This window comes from Cervus elaphus, chromosome 12, assembly GCF_910594005.1.
Source record: "Cervus elaphus chromosome 12, mCerEla1.1, whole genome shotgun sequence".
Classification (NCBI taxonomy): domain Eukaryota; kingdom Metazoa; phylum Chordata; class Mammalia; order Artiodactyla; family Cervidae; genus Cervus; species Cervus elaphus.
Genome location: NC_057826.1, coordinates 26,750,667 through 26,774,151, shown reverse-complemented (window position 1 = coordinate 26,774,151; position 23,485 = coordinate 26,750,667). Strand labels below are relative to the sequence as shown.

The window sequence follows — 23,485 nt, the reverse complement described above, 5'->3', positions numbered from 1 at the left end:
TCTCCGCTTTTGTTACATTTTTTGAATACTTGAAAATGTACAGAAACTCTACTAAATTAATGGTATCTCACCTAAAACCTGACAGAAAAGTATCAGCAAAACCAAGCAAGAATTCAAAGCCTCATATTGTTAATCCTCTGACCTAGTTGAACTCAGATGCCAAGAATTTCATGAAACCTTTCTCCAGCTTTGGGTGACAATGTATACCACAGGCTCTGAGAGTAGCTGTCATTCAGAGCATTCCTTTACTGGCTGTGACGAACTTAACATTAATGATAAGCATCCCCAAAATTATACTCTTCTTTTTAGGTGGTTTGAAGAAGAACAACTGGGGAAAAATAGGTGAACAAGGACATAGAAACAGTAGATGTTACCTTATGGAAATTCTGAGAAAATGCTCAATAAAGTTATACAAGATGGTCTCTTAGATATTCATCGCAGAAAAGATCCAAGGACTGTTTTATCTCAAATTGTCACATATCCTCCTTTGATCATAATTAACCAGCAACTATTAATATTTCTTGACAGTTCTTAAGAACTAGAAAGTAAAGTTGCTACCTGAAAAGAACCCCATATTAGACTAAAGTAAATGAAATAAATAAAGGGAGAAAACTACAAATACATAACAAAGATCCTGAATAACAAAGAGGCAGATGAGTAAATATAATGCAGAACAACCATGCACAAAAGTAGACAACAGAAAAATCACTTAATTTTCTCCAAATTATCTTGTAACACTTAGGAAAAGAAATTATTGAGAGAAGAAATGCACACTGTAAATATTTACCTGGCTAATTTATTTCACTCTGTCTAGACATTGTTCTATATTTAAAACCAATTTACTGCTGTTGTCTTTACAGCTCATATACTCCTTTTGGTTTACAACTAATACATTTAGCAGATTCCACCATCCTCAAATGCACAATATTTTCTTGGTACCTTTGAAATGCAAATATAGGTAGAGCATTAGTGGTTCATCATAATTCTCTGAAAAAGATGAGTTGCTCTGCAATACACAGTTCATAAACCTTCACTGCGGTAGACCGATTCATCACATGGTCCTCCTTGTAAAAATATAAACTTGGTCCTACAGCCTAAAATAAATCTGGGTAAGCCTAAAACAGAATTACAGAGGGAACCAAGAAGAAACAGTAGAATTTATGTGATGGGAGACAACTTAGTTAACATTGAATCCAATCTACATATAACAGCAATAATAACAACAAAGTAACTAAAACTGTTGAACACCCACCTATCTTTTTTTCTGAGTTACATGTTCATGGTAACCAAGTATGGAAAAAATAAAAAGCGTTTTCTGTAAGTATTTTTGCACGTTCAATATAGAATTTTATCTCCTACTCCCTAGACTTTATATCCTAGTTATTTTACCTCAGTGTTCTTTAAAGTTTCCATTGTATGGTTGTTCCATAACTTTTGAGGGCCAATCCCCAAGTATTGAATATGTATGTGGTTTCCAATTCTTACTATTATAAACTTTTTGGTGATATACAGTCTTATACATATATATTCTTGTGCACCTGTATGACTATTCCTGGGGATACATTGCAGAAATAGGAGTTAAAGGCAGACCCCTGGTTAGACTGTTTTTTTGATCTATGTTGCCAAATGACTTGACAGAAAACATGAACCAATTTACGTTTCACACACCAATAGCATGTAGGTGCCGCATCCTCACCCTTCCTGGGTGAGCATGTAGGTGCCCATCCTCACCCATCCTCACCATTCTCCTCATCTTTGCCAATTTGACAAGCCAAAGGTTACACCTTGTTTGATTTTTTTACTCCAATATTCATTGGCCCTTTATGTATTTGTAATTTTTCTATATTCTTTATATATTTTCTTTTGGATCATTATTCTTATTAATCAGAAAGCACCCTTATGCACCGAAGATAGTAAACTTCTTGACCCTCATCCACTGTGACCATTTTTCACAATATATGCGAACATATGTGACTTTTTTAATTAATATCTAATTAATATAATTGCTTTACAATGTTGTGTTAGTTTCTACTGTACAACAAAATGAATCAGCCCCACATATACATAGATCCTCTCCATTTTGGACTTCCTTCCCACCAGGTCCCCACGGTGCATTAAGCAGAGTTCCCGGTGCTATATTATACGTGACTTTTTTTAGGTCAATATATCAATCATTTTCTTTATGGTTTTCTTCATTTGTTTTTATATTTTCAGAGTCCTTTTTTATTTCCAAATAGTAACCAGTTATCTAAATGCCATATATTGACTGCTTCATCTTTCCCCATTGTCACTTATCATGTACTAAATCCTCACATATGTAGCATAGGTTCAGTGGCTGAGATTCTTTTTCTGGTTCATTGATTCTTATGCTGATACCATTCTGCTTTAATAACTTTATATTACATGTTAACATATTAGCACAATTAACCTGTCATTCTTTTTAAGTTATTAGGTATTCTCCCCAACTAAATTTTGAATATAACTGCTATAATTACTCTGGCATGTACCCAATTCAAAAATTCCATTGGAATTACTATAAACATATTAAACTGAGGAGATCTAACATCTTTACAATACAGTGCTTCCCACCCTAGACCATGAGCTGTTCCCCCATTTTTATTCTTTTACATATCTCAGCAAAGTGCTTTTTATGCTTATTTTCATAAAGGTCTTCCCATTACAAGACATTTTATAGTTTTAGTTGTTATTGTGAGAAGGATATTTTCCAACATATTTTCTAAGTAGTTATAGCTGGCACCTGATAGAATTTTTATGAACCTAATAATTCTTTGAACACTTCTCACAGGAACACATTATTCTATTTTATCATCACCTAGGTGTTTGAATTTCCTTAGTGACTACTTCTAGAGAAGGAGGGGAGAGGACTGCTACAAACATACCGCCTTGTGCCTGTATTGTGTAGGATCAAAAAAAGATAATATCCATGTAGCATTTTATAAACTGTAACTCGTTTCCTTTTCATACCTCATCTGATATTCACAAAACTGTCTAAAGTGGACCAGATGCTCCAGGGTAAGAGTTATTATTATTCTCATCTTAAAGATGAGAAAACTGAGGTTCAGATTTTAGTCATTCAGAGAGTTTGATAAAAATGCCGACTATGGGCCCCATCCCAGACCTACATTCCTGGAATCTTCGGTATGAGGTGTAAAACCAGAGAATGTGTGTTTTTAAACCAGCTTCCCTTGGTGGCTGCCATGAAACATTGATTTCAACCAAGTCAAGACCAAGGCTGAAAGGTTCTGCCTCTAAGTTAGGTGTTTATTCTACCATACCTCAATGTCAGCTTAATTATTTTAAGTTTCTAGTGATGTATGAATGTGACTGAGTTGGCTTTCTTTTTTTAAGTATCTCTTTAAACAGGGGGTCCTGCATAAAGCCCAGACCAGACATCTCCATATGCAGGCTTCATTTATAATACAGTCACTTCTTCCCAAAGTCTTAATCAAAATACAGAGCCCCTGTACCCTGCCGCTAATGCCAGGGGGATTGGCTACTGTGGCTTATACGGCCACAGTGTTATGTTGGCAGTGATCCTGCCCCACAGGTGGAGTCTGGCAGCCCTGGAGATGGTGAAAGTTGCCTGGAAAAGTGACAGAGAGCCCCCAGCACTGATCCCACCCAGTGGAACCACATTTCCATGGCATCCCCTCTAAGTAGGCCAACTCTAGGATAGAACACCACTGCTGTTGACCCCATCCTGCCACTTCATGTCTAGGAAAGCTAATGATGAACCTTTGGGAAAGGCCAAGGACTCAGCTAGAGAAAATGAATGCCTCAGAGATAATGCCCATTTTGGTTGGAGTTTAACTCACAGTTACTCAACCAATAGTTACGGCGTCACATGCCAGGCCCGTGCTAGATGGTGCACGAGGATAAAGAGCACAGAGCACTCTGAGGCCAATGGGCAAGTAAGCATGAAAAGATGCTTAAGGTACGTGAGGGGAGGAGGGGCATCAAGGAGGAGCTATGGAAGTGAGTTTTCCAGGTTATGGAAGCTTTCCAGGTTGACGGGTATGGAGAAAGCATTTCAAAATTTCTTTTCCAGATCTCCAGGGGGAACAACTTAAGCAAAGGCATTGTGAGTATAACAGATTGCAGGATATTTGGGTTGTAGGAGGATAAAAAATAAAAGATCTGGAAAGGTAAACCACAAGCCAGATTACAAGGAGGTTGCACACTCATGGAAAGTATTTGAATTTTATCTGAAATGACTGGGAGCCATAGTTGCGTTTACTCTGGTGGCAGTGAGGAAAAGGAGAACAGGAGATGGAGCCTGAAGAAATAAATGAAGATTAGGAGCCTTTTGCAACTGACAAAGTTGGGGGTAAGGGGCTGCCTGGCGACAGCTACATGGATGGTAAAGAAGAGTTCGAATCTAGAGATACTTAGCAGGTAGAACTGGCAGGATGGAGACACCAAATGAACATGGAGGAAGGAAGGGTGAGGCCAAGTACTAAGACTCTAAAATCCCAGGATGTGGATGTCATGGAATCATAGCTCTGTCTTTGGTTTGGCCTCATCCCCAGTCAGTTCCAAAAACCCTGGAAGTGCACAAGCTCCTCCCCTTCCTCTTGCTTTTCATCTGCCTCCTCCTCAATTATCAAACAAGTACTGAGAAGGGCAGACCTTTCCTGAACACCCAGCCCACACCCAACTTCATTCCAGCAAGTTCTGTTCCCAAAAGTATTGTTAAGAACTCATCTGCTTAGTGATGCCACCTTATATTTGTAGTAGCTTTCTTGTACACTGTGTTTATGCTCATGATCTCCTTTTCTCCTCAAACTTTCAGCAAGAAAGTTGAGACTTATGGAAGTGGAAGCTTGCTCAAGGTCCCAGTTTGTTCACAGTGATTTAGGCCTCCAACCCGTTCTTCTGCCTTAAACTGTGGGGTGATTACAATCCCAAATGACTGCAAACCAAAGCTCCTGTCACATAGGTATACCTAAAGGAAAAAAAGAAACATGACCAGGGATGGAAGATGCAGGTATGTTACCCTGTTCAAATGGAACTTTCGTTACTGTAGGACAAATATAAAGACCTAACCAAAGAAAATCCTCAGCTCAGAACCCTACTGGATTCTCAGGGAACCTGTTTGGTTTTCTCCTCAGTCTTCTTCAGAAACAGGAACTCATGCTAGCACATCAGTTGCCTGAACAACTTTCATTTCTCACATACACACACACACACACATGCATGCGCACTCACACACAGGCTGCTCCTCAGGAAACAAGAGGCATTCTTTGCAAAGAAGGGAAACCAGCTGGCTGAGGGGGGTCAGTGTAGGTGGATGAGAAGGTTTTCAAGCCACCTTCCAACATAAGTTAGAAGGATAAAACCCCACTAGGGAGAAATTCACCACCATTCATATTCATAAAAACACAGTGTCTGTTTCTAGTTTCATTCTATTCACTAACTTATTTTAATTTGAGGGGACTGTCATCCCAGACGCCTCTGAGTTTCTTCCTTATAGAATGAACATGTTCATTTATGAGGCAGATACCACGTAACACATACAGACAAGCAACTCCTCAGAGCAGACTCTGGTGTTAGGTGAGTCACTCTCCCAGATGGGATCTCCTAGAAAGGAGAAAGCGCAAGAGGTGACAGTCAGTTCAGAGAGGGAAAAGCTCAGTGAAAATATCCTGTCAGCAAGCATGACAAGGGTCAGAATTGAGATTTTTCATTTAAACTCTGTTTTTTGCAGCCGCCAGAGGTAGACAAATTATAGTGATGATTACCCCTGACTTTGGAACAGCTTATAAAGAATTTCTACACCCCATTAGCTTCCCAGGTGACACTAGTGGTAAAGAACCTGCCTGCCAATGTAGGTGGACATAAGAGATGCAGGATCGATCCCTGGGTCGGGAAGATCCCCTGGAGGAGGGCACAGCAACCCACTCCAGTATTCTTGCCTGGAAAATGCCATGGACAGAGGAGCCTGGCGGGCTGCAGACAACAGAGTCAGACATGACCTAAGTGACTTAGCACACACAGACCCTTTTAGGGTAAAGGCAATGTGTTTATTTTCCAGGTGAGGGAGAAACCTACTGAGCTGCCTGACATCTCACCAAATGAGTGGAAGGCTAAGTATGGACTTGAATTCAGACATAAAGAAAAATTATCAGAAACTTGGACATAAAGCCAAGAGCCTGCACCTTTCCTCTCAACATCATGTTGGGGCGCTGTTCAACACCCTTCCCTCAAGGCTTAGCCATCTAGGGGAATTCACCTTTGTCTGATGCTGCTGCTAACTAAAAGTTTAGATTTTCTAAAGTCACATGTTGCCTTGTAAATCTTGTTGGGTCAAGATGCAAATAATTCATTTAGTAAGAGAGCAGGACACCAAAGGTTATCTTTCCATAGGATAACAACCAGTTTTCCATTGAACCTAGCCATTTTATTCTGATGTTTTGCTTTTTAGTACCTATAAATGCCCAGTTCTTCAAAATGCTCTTCAAACAAGATTTCTTATCTTACTGATTCTCTCATAAAGAGTTAATAAATCTTTGATATAATATCAATCTATGTTTGCATGAGGGCATATTTCAAGCTTTCTTAAAACTCTGTTTATTGCTATACTTATAAATTTAGGGTTTCTTCCTCCAAAATAGTGAAAATGAAAGGGAAGATGTTAGTCACTTCAGTCGTGTCTGACACTTTGTGACCCTGTGAACTGTAGCCCACCAGGTTCCTCTGTCCATAGGATTCTCCAGGCAAGAATACTGGAGTGGGTTGCCATGCCCTCCTCCAGGGGATCTTCCTTACCCAGGAATCAAACCCAGATCTCCTGAATTGCATGCAAATTATTTACCATCTGAACTACGAAGGAAGCCCTAGGACCTCCATGGAATTATATCCACACACCTAGTCAGGTCTGCTTTATCTTACCTGCCAACTAGAGTGCATTCAACCTGAGTGATGCAGACAGCTGGCCTTGTGTTGGGAATGGAGGGGCACTGGGAGGTTTTCTCATGACTGATCTGGCATTTCCACCATGCCAGTTCTCAGATTCATCATATATTCAACACATTGACCCTGAAAGATTTCTCTGGCAGATGAGATTACCTGTCCACCACCCAACAGGGCAGGGGCCTTGAACCAGGTTCCTAGCACTGCTGATGAGCTGGACTGATGGTCAGAACTGGCTTGCAGGGAATGACCAACCATTCCTCATCTGGGTTTGCAAATGACATGCATGACATGAGGTGACAGAAATGCTAGGGTTGAGGGGCAGGGTGGGCTTATCTCCTTCCAGGACATTTTCTCTCTGGGTGAAACCAACTAACCCTCAGGAGAGCAAACATGACTTTAACTTCATTACCACCTCACTCCAACTCATAAATTTAACCATCCAAGCTGCACCAAGAGTAAACACAAGGAAGCAAAGAACTTAATGGATTTGGAGAGGAAGGCCTTCATTTTACATACTTAACAGGTCACTGACAACTTTTCACACTTTATTGAGAGAATCATGAGCCATTAGCAGGTCACTTGACCCACTCTCTTTAAAACCTCTCTAAGCTCAAAAAAAACAAAAAACAATCCTAAAACCTCCAAGAATAGAAGGAGATCTGGGATTTTAGCCTGACCACTGTCTGCCAGGCAGGTTTACTGGCTGCAGGCAATTCCCAGCAGTTGGCGTCTTACCAAGGAGCCTGAAGCTGCAAAAGCTGTGGTTTTGAAGGGCCTCCTTCTGCCTGAGTTGCCCCTGAGGCTTCACTTCCATTCTGTGGATTCAGCATCTACTACAAATGTCAGGAACTGTGCTCTGTACTGTGCAGGGCATGGGTTATGGAGACTGTCTCCTCAAGGGTCTTCCTGTCCAATCAGAGACACAAGACACTGATCTAAATAGCAACCATTTAGGGTAAAAAGTGACTGGCAGTTCATATACATTATAAAGTTGTTGTGCCAGGTCATGTCCATTGAGTATATATGTGCATTGAGTACACATACACAGGGGCGAAAAAGTCAGACTGTCCCTGGCCTTAGAAGAGATTCAATAAGCATTCATTGAAGGAATGTTAGTCATTCAGTCATGTCCAACTCTTTGTAACCCATGAACTATAACTCACCAGCCTCCTCTGTCCATGGGATTTCCCAGGCAAGAATACTGGAGTGGGCTGTCACTCCCTTCTCCATTGTTGAAGGAGAGAAAGCAACAGTTGTTCCGCACCTACTATGGGCCAGGCTATGTGCCAGGCATCCTCTCCTTTAACTTCCTCCTCACAAGTATTCTCTTCGATGGATGATGCTCTCTTTTAACAAATAGGGAACGAGGGGCTCAGATATGTTAGGTCACTTTCCCAGAGTCACACGGATGGTGAATAGAAAGATAGGATCGAAAGCAGAACTGTCTGACTTCCAAGGTCCTGCTGTCTCAACCTCTCTGCATTTCCTCTGATCATTTTAGAGCACACCTTCCTTCTGTGCTGATCTAATTCATTTCCAAGGTGAGGAGCCTCACAGAGCCAGGTTGACAAGCGACAAGGGGTCCATTGCTAATCCAAGATAAGGACTCACAAAGCCATCTGCCTATCCCGCAATGTGTGAGTCCTGCTTGGCTCTGTCTCTGGCTGCCTGTCCCGTGATGTTCTCCATCGTCGACCCAGTGATCCCCTCATCTCCCTTCTGATAAAATGGAAGAATCGAAGGGCAGAGAAGAGAGAACAAACGTGGTTTCCAGAGATGGGGTCACAAGCTCCGCCTGTCCCCTCAGGATTCCTCCAGCAGGGCTGACCCAGCAGCGCAGGCAGCCACTACACAGCAAGCTCACGGCCAACCTGGCTTCCACCCCAAAATCCTCATCTTCCCTCCTCTTGCCGTTTTGCCTAACCCCAAGAAAACTATTTTCATTCCTTCTCTTTCACTGCCTTTGGGGAAGAGGAGAATTCAGGACTTTCACAGCTTAACAAAGCCGTCAGCATAAAGCCTGTATTAGTGACTTAGGAGGGCCTGAGCCTGCATGCTCACCGCCTCAGCCCCGTCTCCTCCAGTGCATGCTGGGTAGCTCCTGAACCACTCCCAGGGCACCATGGGTAACTCTCGCCAATCTTGGGACTCAGCTCAGACCATGTCCTCCAGAAAGCCTTCTTGGACCACACTTCAGCTGTGTGTGCACGCATGTGGTAGTGCCCCTTCTGCGTGCTCCCACACCCACCTACACTGCCCTGCAGAGTGCCCACCACACTGCCTCGTACCCTCCTCTCCACGCTCTGTGACAGCAGGAGACGTATCTCCCGGGAGCAGAAACACTCCCAACCCTTGAGCACAGTCTTGGAACCCAATAAATCCTAGAGGAAGGGAAGGACAGAGGAAAGGAAAGACTGGGCTCAGACTCTCAGCCCAAAGCCTTCCTTCCCAGGCTGGCCCTCGCCTCAGGCCTGGTACAGTTCCCTGCTGTCAGAGCTGCCAAGGGAGAAGAGGGTGAGGTCTGAGGAAAAGCAGGCTGGAAGGAATGTTTTTTCCCTGAGAAAACTCAAGCATGATCTTCAGGGCTCCAGTGATGAAGGTCGGAGCCATCACTTCAGAACATCTGCAGTGCCCAGTGGGGCCAGAAGAATGAGGCAACTTCTAGTCCTCACTCCACAGATGGCCCTGGGTCTGTAGGTCAGGGGGCTATCCCAGGGGGTCTCCGAGCAGCTGCCCTAACCTGTGTGTACTGGGCTCACTAGAGGCAGGAAATTCCATGTTGTAATGGCTGGCTTTCTTTCTTTCATTCCTGATCCATGACTAGGTGGTGGATGGGCCATTAAAGAAATCATTTAGGCAGATTTTAGGAACATCTGACTAGGCTCCAAGTCTGCAGGAAGAGGAAAATATAACAGGACAAAGAGCTGGGGGCTGCGCCATCTCGCCTTCATTTCCATCGCTAGCCTGGCTTATGAAAGGAAAATGTTTAAACGCCTATCTTCTGTGTTGTCACCAGCATTGGATGGAGCTGAGTTCACCACTTAAAAACACATATTTAAAAGCTCATCTGAGTGGCTGCCACCATGTTATCAAGCTGAACACATGTTGATCTGAGAAGATTAGAAAAATTGTTCCCAGTGTCTGGGGAGGCAGTGCTTTTAAACAAGTGCTTTTCAAAGAATAAGCCATTAAGAAGCACTTTGCACACATGTAGCCCCTGAACCTGAAAACAAATAAAACTCAAATCAGTATCAAATCAGTAACTCTAAGCAGTAGACTAGAGACTCTGGCTGGCATATTTTAGAAGTGGTTATAAAAGGTTGCTATTCCATTTATTTTTCATTTCCTGAACAGTTAATGACAGGAGGAATCAAAAATCATTTTTATGTTGGACCTGCACATTTTTTATTAAAATATAGCTGATTTACAGCATCATGTTAGTTTTAGGTGTACCATATAGCAATTCATTTATTTCCTGATTATATTCCACTATAGATTATGACAGGATATTGAATATAAATCCCTGCATTTGTAGCATTTGTACATTCTTCTTAATCAACTAGGAAAAATCACATTCTCCTTCATATTTTACTTTCTTTTCCCAAAAAGGAATTAAATTTTTGTGGAAATTTAAATTTGTTCCTTCCATTTACCAAGAAAATGGTATTACTCTTGCTTTCAATCTGTTCTATCTCAGTTTAGTTTCAAGTTGAGACTTTATTTCATTTCCAGCCATGTAAAGAGTGGCTGGTATTCCTCTATTACCTCTTACTTTTGGACATGATTGCTTGGTGAGGCAATAAGCCTATTGGGTAAATCAAACTCTCTACTTTTCACTCTATATATATGCTTCAGGTATGTTAGAAGAAACCCATATACAACACTTCCTTCTGCAACTAAGTTTCAAACTGTCATGAATCAGTTGAGCGAAAGCAGAGAGATATTGAATAAAAACACTTTTTGCAATAAATGTTAAGCCCTTCTCATTTCACTATTAGTTTTGTCTTCCTGCTGATCCTGCTGTGACTAGTCATGTCCAACTCTGCGACTCCCATGGATGGTAGCCCACCAGGCTCCTCTGTCCATGGAATTTTCCAGGCAAGAATACTGGAGTGCGTTGCCATTTCCTATTCCAGGGGCTCTTCCCAACTCCGGGATCGAACCTGTGACTCTTATATCTCCTGCACTGGCTGGTGGATTCTTTACCACTGAGCCACCTGGGAAGCCCCAGCTTTGCTATAAATTATAAAATAGACAGGTGGGTTAACATCCTTTGTTTTCAGGGCTTCTTAGCATTTTGACAACAAATAAAAGCCAAGATTTCTGGTTACATGAGTCTATATCCTGAAAGGTGGCTCAAACCAAATGAAAGAAGAAAATAACCTAACCAAGAACGAGTCCAGCATCCTTTTCCTTCAGGAGCTTGATATTATAGCACCTAATCAGGATTAATGAACAGCCTTCAGAGTGCCCTAGTGGCACCAACAGTATTTGCCTTGATCGAGAAATTTGGACTTGACTCAGCCCATCTGCTCTCACTGCAGCCCAAGGTTGGCTTTCATTTGGCGATCATGCTGTCAACTCAGTTTAGAATATACATGGGTGAGGCATATGCTTGGCCTTGCTGCCCAGGGAGATGCTGGCATAGGGAAATGTGAAGGATCCTGATTGAAGCTCGCATTTACAGACTCTCCTTTTCTCTTCTCCCCTAGTTACTGTGACAGTGGGAGGCAAGCAACACTTGCTCGGACTGTATGACACCGCAGGACAGGTATGTTTTTCTTATCTTGATTCATGAAGCGTTTGGGAGGGGGGAGAATGGTCCATTTGACTAAGTTTACAGGGTAGACTAAGTTGATGGGATAGACGTTACCTCCTCTGATGACCTGGGGCAAATTTATCATATACCTAAAACAACAACCAAAATATTTTTAATACCTTAACAATATTTTAATAACAAAAAACTAAATCATTATGGGATTCAAGGTATTGATAAGCAAATACCCATTCATTTATTGATTGATGACTATCACTAACCAAAATCACATATTTGGTGAAGAGTTCCAATTTCTTCTAACACATGCCAATTCCAGATCCAGGGTAACTGAGTCAATTTCATAAATTTTAGTTTCATCCACTATATTTTTTCCATGTTGTATCCTTTACCCACTCTTTATTTAAAAAGCCTAATAATGAGCTGTAGAAAGGTACAAAAAGAGATAGGAAATGGGGGTCAGGGAATAGAAAAAAGATGGATTTAGTATCAGAAGGAGAAAAAACCAGGATGCTGGATATTTTCCCGAAGTGAGGGTCAACCCCTGAACAACTGGAGTTGAATCTAAATCCTCTACTCTTGAAATATGCTCATTCTGTCAGAAATATTTCTTCAAGTCAGAGATCTTGGCCAACCAATATGTAAAGCAATAGAACCCTCAATTCTTAAACCAGTTAACACATTCTCTCCTGGGGTGAAAATGTCACCTTGTCTTTTTTTCCCCTTGTATCCCACATGTCATTACAAAAAGTTTCTAAAGTTACAAGTTCATGGGCTAGAGGGGCAGTGGTTAAGTAATTGATGGCTGTAACCCAATTTCTTTGACAGAGCTTTTGTTACCATACATCCTGGGTCATTTATTTAAGTCGAAATCAGTGGGTTTTTCAGTCTGTCCGAATTCATACATCTTAAGTCCTTTGGAGTGAACGTTTGACCCTGCTTATTCCCACTGTGAGTCTCCTGGTAATTGTTATATGTAGTTACGCATTTGTCTAGATTTTTTTCACAATTATCTGGAGATACGTCTTTTTGCTCAGCTTGAAAAAAAAAGTCATAATAAACAAAATTCTCCTTGGGATTTCTGTGTGCATTGGCAAGAACCACTGTATTGCTATTGTTGTTCATTCGCCCAGTCATGTCCTACTCTTTGTGACCCCATGGACTGCAGCACGCCAGGCCTCCCTGTCCATCACCATCTCCCAAAGTTTGCCCAAGTTCATATCCTTTGCATCAGTGATGCCATCTAACCATCTCATCCTCTGATGCCCTCTTCTCCTTCTGCCCTCAATCATTCCCAGCAACAGGGACTTTTCCAGTGAGCTGGCTGTTCATGTCAGATGATGGTGGCTCAGGCAATATAAAAGTCTATGGAACATCAAAAGCAGGTGTTCCACAGACAGGCAGAACCAGGCAGTGGAGAACTTGAAAAATCTAGCAGCAGAATCAAAGCTCGTAAAAGCATCTAGTTCCCCCTCACTAGAAGATGGGTGTTGTAGCCAGCTACCCTCAGGAACTAGAAAGTGGAGGAGACCTCTCACATCAATACCAAGACACACAACTAGGAAAGGATGCCCACAGACACGCAGACTGGAAAGGTGAGTGGCTCCTCTGCTAAGGTACCAGGCTTCAGTGCAGCGCCTGCTTGACTGCCCCTCCACCAGAAAGCACTCCAGCAATAGGAGGCGGCTGCTCTTTGGGCTGGAGCTGCCTACTCTCATTCAATCACACAGTCATTGGGTGTCCCCGTTCATCAGGACTCACAGCCTAAAAAAGAAAGTATACACCCTTCTCATACATGGTCATATCTTATGAATATAATCCAGTTTGAAAAGCTCAACACAGCAAGGATTATTACCTGACTCTGAAACCTGTTTCCTTTGCCTTCTAGAAAAGCTCCCTATGCCCCCTGCCCTGTGCCCAGTTCTTCCTAATTCTATAGCAATCCACTACAATTGTTAGCTTCTGTGCTTAATTGTCCCCAGGACAGCTTCCCCCAGCCTCTATTTAATTTCAAATCCAACAAAACTGCATAAAGCCAGTTTAGTTATTCTTTCCCACTGCTCCATCTTTTTAGAAAAATTTAAAAATAATACTAGCATTTGAGTAGAGACTCAAAGGCAGTGGATAAAACATGTTTAGACTCCAAATTGACCCAAAACTCTGACACAGGAGAACGTGATAATTGCTGATAGAATATAACAAATATAACAACAAATGGGTTACAGATAATTCTGCAACTTAACTTTCACTTTAATGCTTTCCACCAGCTACTTTGAAAACCCAGAGGTAGACAAGGTTCATAGGGGAACATAAAATGTGGGGAAGAGAAATCGGAACATATCTTAAAGTCGGTTATAGAACTGAAATTCTAAGATTGGGACCTTTGAAAATGATTTAAATAGTGCCTTAAAGAACTGGAGTAATTAAGCAAAACAATTGGAGGCTAGACCTAAGGGAGACCTTTTAGCAGGAAAGGGCCGTGAAGTGTTGGAATGCATTCCACTGAAGGATTCACGTAATTCATTACGTGGAACAGTGGTTCTCAGACTTAAGCAGAAATGAGAATCACAAATAGGGCTGGTTAAAACCCAGACACTGGGCCCCACCCTCAGAGCTGCTGACTCTACAGTTCTGGGATGGCGCCCCCACACTTAAATTTCTGACAGGTAACTTTGAGAGCCACTGTTCTAGAATCTTGGGACTCAGAGTCTGGACAACCAACCAGCAGCATCACCAGGGACCTTATTTGAAAGGCAGAATCTCAGGCCCCTCCCCCACCTACTGAATCTGAAAATGCATTTTAAGAAGATCTCCTGGTGATTCATCCGCAGATTAAAACTGGAGTCTTTGTTGGTTGAAACATTGTTCCTAATGTCAGGAGGATGCAGTGGAAAATAACCATTACCCAAGTTGATTCCCATGGCTCCACAACTCTGCCAGTAAGGCTTTGTGACAAATTTAATTTAGAAGCATTGTCCCAAAATTTCCATTCCCAGCTTCAGGGATGATAACCTCCTCAGTTATATTCTCACAAATATTGCTGAGGTCACATGACTAAAGAAGATCTAGAACTAATGCAAAATTACTCATTTGATCAGAGTTACTAACAAGAAAGAGAGGTAATCTCGAACCAATTGATTGATCCCTGAGCCGCAAAAAAAGAAACAAGCCTCTGAACCTGGCTATAGGGTTGCATCCGGCTGTGAATAACCAGATTTTCGTACACGAACAAACTAAGGGACAGTGCCCCCTCATCTTTGTCTTGAGTTAAACAGGGCTCAGAGTTAAAAATAACCTCAAGAAGCACACGTGTTCAGAAAGATAAAGTGGCAAGAAAATATTACCTCTACCCTCAAAGTCAGCCCTGGGCAAAATCATCTGACCTGGTTCCCTCCACTTTGCCACACCTCGTCACCTCGGGCGCCTCCGCAGTCCCATTAGACTTGCCTGAGACACCTTCCGGCACCGCACAGCCAGCCCAGCATCCGCTCAAGACAGTTTGTAACGAAGCCACGTGCATACACTGCCAGCATGAGGCAGCTGCTAGCAAACATTAGCTCTCTCCCCAAACCCCTGAAACAAACGGATACTTGGGCTGTGAGTGGAGCTCTTTGAAGACAGTCTTCAGAACTCCGGTTCATCTGTTCGACAGAATTCCAAACATTCAGTTAGGCAATGAAGTGAAGGGCTTTTTCACAGGGTCACTCTGCATGTTACTCCCAGCTCACACCAGGGAGGCAATAAGGCCCAGGTCTGTCAGCTGAACCTATTTAGATCCTGCCTACCCAGCCTGCACAACATATGCCCCAGTAGCATGTGGCTGAGAGGCTTTCTGAGAGGGATTTCCAGAGCTAAGGTCTTTGGCTTGACTACAGAGTCTGGAGCCGACTTTTTCACAACATGCTTACAGGCCAGTTTTAAAGCATGTTCATGAGAGACTTGGGCTTCCCCAGTGGCTCAGCGGTAAAGAATCCACCTGCAATGCAGATGTGGGTTCGATCCCTGGATCAGGGAGATCCCCTGGAGAAGGGAATGGCAACCTTCTCCAGTATTCTTGCCTGGGAAATCCCATGGATGGAGGAGCCTGGCAGGCTGCAGTCCAGAGGGTCGCAAAAAAGTCCAACACGGCTTAGTGACTAAACAACTGCATGAGAGACTAGGGGAGAGCAGGAAGCAGGATGGGGGATGCTGCTACAAGCCAGGACATTTGCTGGCTGAGAAATGCCAAAACGGGAGAAGGGTGTCTCCCAGGTCACAGCCCAGAACCGGGCAACCCCCACCTCCCCCCACCCCAGCTGGCCCCCTAGAGTGGGACCAGTCCCGGTACTAAGACACCTCACCTGTTCCTCTCACGGGCCCTGGCCTGCAGGAGCAATGTGAGTAAAACCCTGCTGCAACTACAGCCTCTCAGGGCGAACCCCAGGACAGAGGTATCTCAAAGACAGCATTTGCAAAAGTGGCAGTTAGCTGTGCTGCAGGGAGAAATGAGACTCTCCTGGGGTCAGGGGCCTGGCTTCTCAGCATGATAAACCCCTGAGTTCTTGGCACATGAGCACCACTGGATTAGGGCTGTCTGCTTGTGGGCAAGTACAGAATGGTGTCTGTCACGAGCAACCACAGCAGCCCCAGTGACCATGAGTGTCTGAGAGCAGGAAAGCCATCAGTCGCACTGCTCACTCAGTCAGGGCGGCACACCAAGCATCTTCACTGCCCTAAATCCTGAAACCCTTCCGCCCCTCGCCCTGAAACCCCGCACCCCCTACACCTCCACAGGGGCTGGAAAGAAAGACATATGACCAGGTAGGGAGGCAAGTACATCAGGGGTTCATTAACAGCAACCCAGGGCCCACTTGGAAGGACAGGAGCCTTCCTGTTTCTTATCAGCTGACCCAAGGGCCCTCTGGAGCCCAGAATCCAACATCAACTCTCTATGGAAAGTCTGCCTAAAACCTCAGAACAAATGTTCTTCCCCAGTGAGTGACTCAAACTCTCTTGCTCATGTGCCTCTTAATGTGGTTTTAGAAGTGTTCAAACTGGGGGCAGGGGTAAGGAAGTTGACTCCTGTGACAAGTTATTGGTTAAGAATAATCTCAGGACACAATCATACTTTTCTCCTCATGAAAAAATGGAGCTGAAGGGAGGATGAACTCTCAACCACTAAAGAACCTGCTGTGTTCAAGACACAGGTCTGTGGTCTACAAACACTAACACATTTTATTCTCAGAGCAACCCTCTGAGACCAGCACTGCGGCTGCTGCTGCTGCTAAGTCGCTTCAGTCGTGTCCTCGGCCCCATAGACAGCAGCCCACCAGGCTCCCCCATCCCTGGGATTCTCCAGGCAAGAACACTGGAGTGGGTTGCCATTTCCTTCTCTAATGCATGAAAGTGAAAAGTGAAAGTGAAGTCGCTCAGTCATGTCTGACTCCTAGTGACCCCATGAACTGCAGCCTACCAGGCTCCTCCATCCATGGAATTTTCCATGCAAGAGTACTGGAGTGGGGTGCCATTGCCTTCTCCAGAGGCCAACACTGTTATCAACCTATTTTACAGATAAGAAAACTGAGGCAGGGAGAACGTACCCCAGGTCCCACAGTAGCCACAGGCCGGGCTGGAATTGAACCCTGTGAATAGGTCTATCTAGCCCATGTTTACTACACTCCTGCCCTCTGTGTGCTGCCTACATTTTCCAAACCAAGCCTGACAGATCCAAGGGTACTTACGGAAGAATATAAAAGTGAGACCGTAAAGACTCTGAATTAGAATGATTGGCCAAAGACTACCCGGAAACGAATCCCATCACCATAAAACCCAAGACTGAGAGCCACGCGGCAGAGCAGTTCTCCTGGGTTCCCTTACCTACTGCTCTCTACCCGGGTGCCCTTTCCCAATAAAATCTCTTGCTTTGTCAGCATGTGTCTCCTCGGACAATTCATTTCCGAGTGTTAGACAAGAGCCCAGCTTCGGGCCCTGGAAGGGGTCCCCCTTCCTGCAACAAATGGCGACCACGAAGGGACATCTTCTTCGCTGAGATTGACATCCTGACCACTCGGGGTACTCAGGGGCCAGCTTGCCTGCCAATGGACCAGACCCAGCAGCGGCAACTGGGACCCTTTTGTCCCTGGTCTCCTCCTGACACGGACAACTGGCCAGAGTGCCCCAACCGATTAATTCCCACTTCCAAAGGCCCCTACACTGGATTGGTCTATAGAGAAGACAGCTGACCTGATCTCACCTTAAAATGATGCTCAAACAAGAAAAACTACAGTACACCAGGATGAGAAGACAACGACATCAGAGGAGATCCTGATACGGAATACGGAACTAATAAGCCACCACCAACCGGAAGAGTTCGGGAAAGGTCAAAAGGAAACACCACGTGTCTATCCACTTCCCAGAATCCCTCTTGCTAGCATCCATCTTGGCTGAGCAATGCGTGTGCCACCAGGAAAGACTCTGAATTAGAATGATTGGCCAAAGACTACCCGGAAACGAATCCCATCACCATAAAACCCAAGACTGAGAGCCACGCGGCAGAGCAGTTCTCCTGGGTTCCCTTACCTACTGCTCTCCACCCGGGTGCCCTTTCCCAATAAAATCTCTTGCTTTGTCAAAAAAAAAAAAAAAAATGAGACCGTGCTGAAAATCTGGGGTAAATATCATTCAACCAAGAGGAAGCAGATGTTTATTTCCAATTTGACGTGGGTGTGGGGGGAGGAGGGGTGAAGGGACTGCTCGGTGCCACTCTCCTCTCCTCCACACTCAGAGTGTGGTCCCAGGACCAGCACCGCCGCCTGGAAACCCATCAGAAATGCAACTTTTCAGACTTCATCCCAGACCTGATGCTGAATAAGAATCTGCATACTGACAAGATTCCCCAGGTAATTTAAACACGCGTAAAGTCTGAGGAGAGCTGGCCTAATGGTTTCACTTCCTCACCATCTGTGCCATCACGGTGTGGCTGATCCAGACGTATTTCAAACACAAGTGTTTAGCCTGTCTGAGGCTGAGGCTGTCTCTGAGCTTTTCTTGTTTGATAATCACCCATAGTTACCCCCAGAACATGAGATTTGTCTTCAAACCAAACACTATCCTGCCCTCAGAGTAAAGTTGGGTGAAAAGCACTCAAAAGCCTACCTTTACAACATCCCACCCTTCTCTCCACCCCCACCCCTACCCCAGCCTCTGTCTACTTTAGCCCTTGAAGCCCCTTTCAAGTCACTGTTGCAGTCTTCCATTATCAGTTTCAACATTGGAAGGGATCTCAAATACCAGATAGACCACTGACCCTTTACCCCATCTCAACACGTGTGCATCCAACCAAGACTCAGAACATGGTCATGGTGGTTTAGTCGCTCAGTCGTGTCTGACCCTGTGACCCCACAGGCTATAGCCCGCCAGGTTCCTATGTCCATGGGGTTCTCCAGGCAAGAATACTGGAGTGGGCTGCCATTCCCTTCTCCAGGGAATCTTCCTGACTGAGGGATCGAACCTGCATCTCCTGCACCAGTAGGCAGATTCTTTACTGCTGAGCCACCAAGGATTCCCACTCAAAACGTGCTCCATTGCAAAAAAAAAAAAGAATCAAGTTATCAGCTGGTGCAAATTCAAGTCCCCCAACCTCCCAGTCCCCAGCCCTCAGTCCGAGGGAACACTTACTTATATTAAGCCTGAAGCCCCTGCGTGTTTCACAGCTGCAGTCCGTGGGGAAGAAGAGCTGAAATGAGTCAGGCCAGCCCAGGTGTGAGCCTTCTTTAATGGTGCGCTTGCTCTGTGGCCCCGATTCAGTCATTCAGTGTCTACAGTGGAGTCACCTGGAGGACCCATTAGGTCACAGAGCGGGCAGCCCTGCTCCCAGAACCTCAGCTTCAGAAGGCTGGCCAGCACCTGGAAATGTGCATCCCTCACGAGCTCCCAGGTGATGCCCATGCTCCTCTGGGAGCCACTGCACTAGTGATCTCTAAGACCTCTTCCAGCCTTGGAATTGTATTTTCCCAACTCGGTCAAAAACTATTCTATAGTATTCTATTATCAGGGAGTTAACTAAAAGCAAGGCTTCCCTGGTGGCTCAGTGGTAAAGAATCTGCCTGCAATGCAGGAGACCTGGGTTTGATCCCTGGGTTGGGAAGATCCCCTGGAGAAGGGAATAGCTGCCCACTCCAGCATTCTTGCCTGGGGGATCCCATGGATAGAGGAGCCTGGTGGGCTACAGTCCATGGGGTCACAAGAGTTGGACACGACTGAGCAACTAACACAAGAGAAATTGCACCTCTCACTTTCACATAAATCGAATTGTTTCCCATATTTTCATTTTTTTTTCCCCACCAGATTTCCAATTCTTATTTACCTTGTATAGTTCTTATAGCATCCTGAATGCTATATGCTAGGCATTCAGTAGGAAATTAATTAATCTTTTTAATTGGAATTATACAGCAGGACTGAGCTTCCCTGGTGGCCCAGGTGGTAAAGAATTCACCTGCAATGCGGGACACCTGGGTTCAATGCCTGGGTGGGGAAGATCCCCTGGAGGAGGACATGGCAACGCACCCCAGTACTCTTGCCTGGAGAATCCCCATGGACAGGGGAGCCTGGTGGGCTATAGTACATGGGGTCGCAAAGAGTCGGGCACCATTAAGCGACTAAGCACAGCACAGTACATAGAGCAGCACTAAAGTTTCCACAGAAGAGAGATCCAGAATACAGAGCAGCATAAAGCCCAATGAAGGATGCAGTCAGAAGTCACCCAGCTGGGCCTACTAGGAGAAAAAATTATCAACAAACCAAACTGCTGGCACCTTCCCACCTACAGTTAATCCAGCAACCCAGGGTGTTCCTAACTTTCCCGTAATATAAGTAGAATTCCTTTGAGAGTTTCTGGGTAAACTCTCAAACTCAAGTAAACATGATCCTTTCAGACCACCAATTATTTGCTTATCTAGTTGTAACCCGATTTGTCTAGTTGTGACTTTTCTCCCAATTGTGTTGTTTTTTTAGGCTTTGAGGTTTTAAATATACAGTGTCTGCTGCCATCTGGTGGTGCTTGCTGGTAGATGCAGACCTAGAGACAGGCCTTTCTTTAGATCTATAGAAGTAAGTAACTACACCCACCCCAGGGTCTAACATTTCTTTTCCTAGATCCTTGGGTAAAGCATCAGTCCACATTATGATTCCTAGAGAACTGAATTTTCAAGAAAATGCTTAATCTGTCACTTAAAATTCTGGTCTGAAACAAATTACGTGTTCACAATTAAGAGCTAGAGATGGATTCAGGCCAAATACACTATCCTGGTGTTTAAGTTCTGTAATTTTGGTCCAGTGCTGAATTTCTCTAACCCTTAATTTCCTCTTCTATGAAATTTGGAAGTTGATGTACCATCTTTCAGGGCTAGTGATAGGATTCAACAAGATCATGCATGAAAGAGCTTGAAACAGTGCCTGACCCTTAGTAATAAGCCCTTGATATATCTTCAGTTGGTAGTCAAGGTGATGTAATTCAGTTGTTCTCAACTCCATGCCAACCTCAGGCCAGTGAAATCAGAATACCCAGATGCCCAAACCCACTCTCAAGAGATTCAGATTTCACTGATCCCAGGGTAGGGAAGGAAGAGGCAGGTAGTTGGCTAGCAGGGCATCGGGAGGTTTTTAAATCTCCCCAGGTGATTCTTATGAAAACTACAATAAATGATCCATAGAAAAGCCATGTGTTCATTTGCAGATCACAGCAGGCCCCGTGTCATCCAGTCAGTCAATAGCACTTATGGAATATTTGCTATGGACGGAGTGTAAGTGGGGCACAAGAAAAAACAACACAGCCCCTACTCCATTTATGCCAATGCAGAGAGGATGAAGTGACAGGGAGCAGGTGGTGTCATGAACCCACAGATCATGGGCTGGGAAGGAGAGTTCTTAGCTTGTGGACTTCACAACTACCGTGAGAGAGGAGAGAGAATAGAGAGGGGAGAGAGACCCTGGGAGAGGTTTGGCTTTTAGGGCTCGTTGTGTACAGAGAAGGAGGCACTGATAAAAGATGTTGTCCCCTCCCACCACTACCCGCCTCAACATGCATACATACACACACACAGACATGGGTACAACTTGACTGAGATGCAATCATAGGCCTGGCCCAATCAGTTTTTAAGCAACATATTCAACTCCCAATTAATTGCTTTCATAGAAATGTGGTAAATAAGCCACAATAACTGACTTTTTGTGTGTTTCTAGTTCACTTTTTTAGGATTTTAGGATTATTCAGCATCCTTGCCAGCCTGCACTGTATTTTGCTTAGGCTGTGATAGAATTAGAAGCAGTAATAGTGTACTGAGCCCCTGTGTGCTGGGTACTAAATGACAGATAAATGCATGCTGACCAACCAGAGATGACCGCGCCTGACATTCGAAAGGGGATCCTCCCAGGCACATGTGTACATGGCCATGTGCACCCCCTTTTAATAAAGATGTTATTAGAGTCAATAGAAAGATAGTGAGGTCGATATTTTTAAATATCCATACATATTAAGTTTAAAATAGCAAATATCAGGACTTCCCTGGTAATCCAGTGGTTAAGAATCTATCCTGCAATGCAGGGGATATGGGTTCAATTCCTGGTCGGGGAACTAAGATCCCACATGCTGTGGAGCAAGTAACTGGGCCACAACTAGAGAGTCCACACACTGCAATGAAAGATCTCACGTGATGCAATAAAGATCTTACATGCCTCCCTAAGACCTGATGCAGCCAAATAAATAAACAAAATCTTTTAAAAAAGCAAGAATCACACAACAATTTAAGCTATATAATCAATTAATTTTTAAATAAACATGTATATGTTATATATGTAAATAAATGTTAAAAGTTTGGAAGGATACTGTTACATAATGGCTCCATCTGGGAAGAGAGGAAAAACTATTAGAGATAAAGCACTGGATAGAAACAAACTTTTACTTCTAATTCTATGTCCTTACATAATGTTTTAATATTTACAATGAGCACATATGTTTTGTAATTTTTTTAATGTTAGAATAGTAAGGACAGACCCTAATAAATGAATTGATACACATATGTACATAGAAATGGACAATGTAACTGTGAAAATACAGATTTGGTTGCACCTATGTATGTATAATGTCTGCTTGGATGTAGTATGTATATGTATATGAAGTGTACTGTAGTGTGCATGAACATTTGTGACATATTGTGGTATGTGAGAACATGTATTATTAATATGTGTATATAGTATATACATATAAAATATACACACACACACAAAGTTACAGTGCACTTGTTACCAAATTCTATGACAATAGATAAAAACTTCTAATGAAATAGCAGATTTTACCTTGGAACCTCCTAAAATATTTTACATACAATAAAGGGTACTTGCTGACTTTTCCCAAAGTTGAGATGATCCAACGTTTTTCTTTTTCTCTATCATCTCCCACTAAAATAGCATATACATAAACATCTTATGCAACCACAAAGCATATTCTGGTCTGAAAAGTCTTTGGGGAAAATTCATTAATCTGGTATTTTATTTATTAGGTCACAATATGGCTTTTAGGTAGATTTAGAAACAAATCCCAAATTCTTAGCTCTAACCCCTCACACAGTATGTTTCTTCAAATATTGTGGTGTATGCTTTAGCAACAACTCGTTGCTTTGCATTTTAGTTAGCTTATTCTAAATTGAATTTCAATTCAATTTTTTAAAAATTACATAAGGAGAGAATTTCTGTGCCTTGGCCAATGGCCCACTAATTTAAATCCATATTCAATACAACACA

The 23,485-nt window shown here is 43.5% G+C and overlaps 1 protein-coding gene across 1 annotated transcript in view; it reads left to right on the top strand.

Moving 5' to 3' along the window:
* Positions 1-23,485, top strand: part of RHOJ (ras homolog family member J) — a 93,418-nt gene that overhangs the window by 56,298 nt on the left and 13,635 nt on the right. The window contains exon 2 of the mRNA XM_043919836.1: positions 11,649-11,707. Coding sequence (XP_043775771.1) covers positions 11,649-11,707 — 59 coding nt within the window. The remainder of the gene's footprint in view (positions 1-11,648; positions 11,708-23,485) is intronic.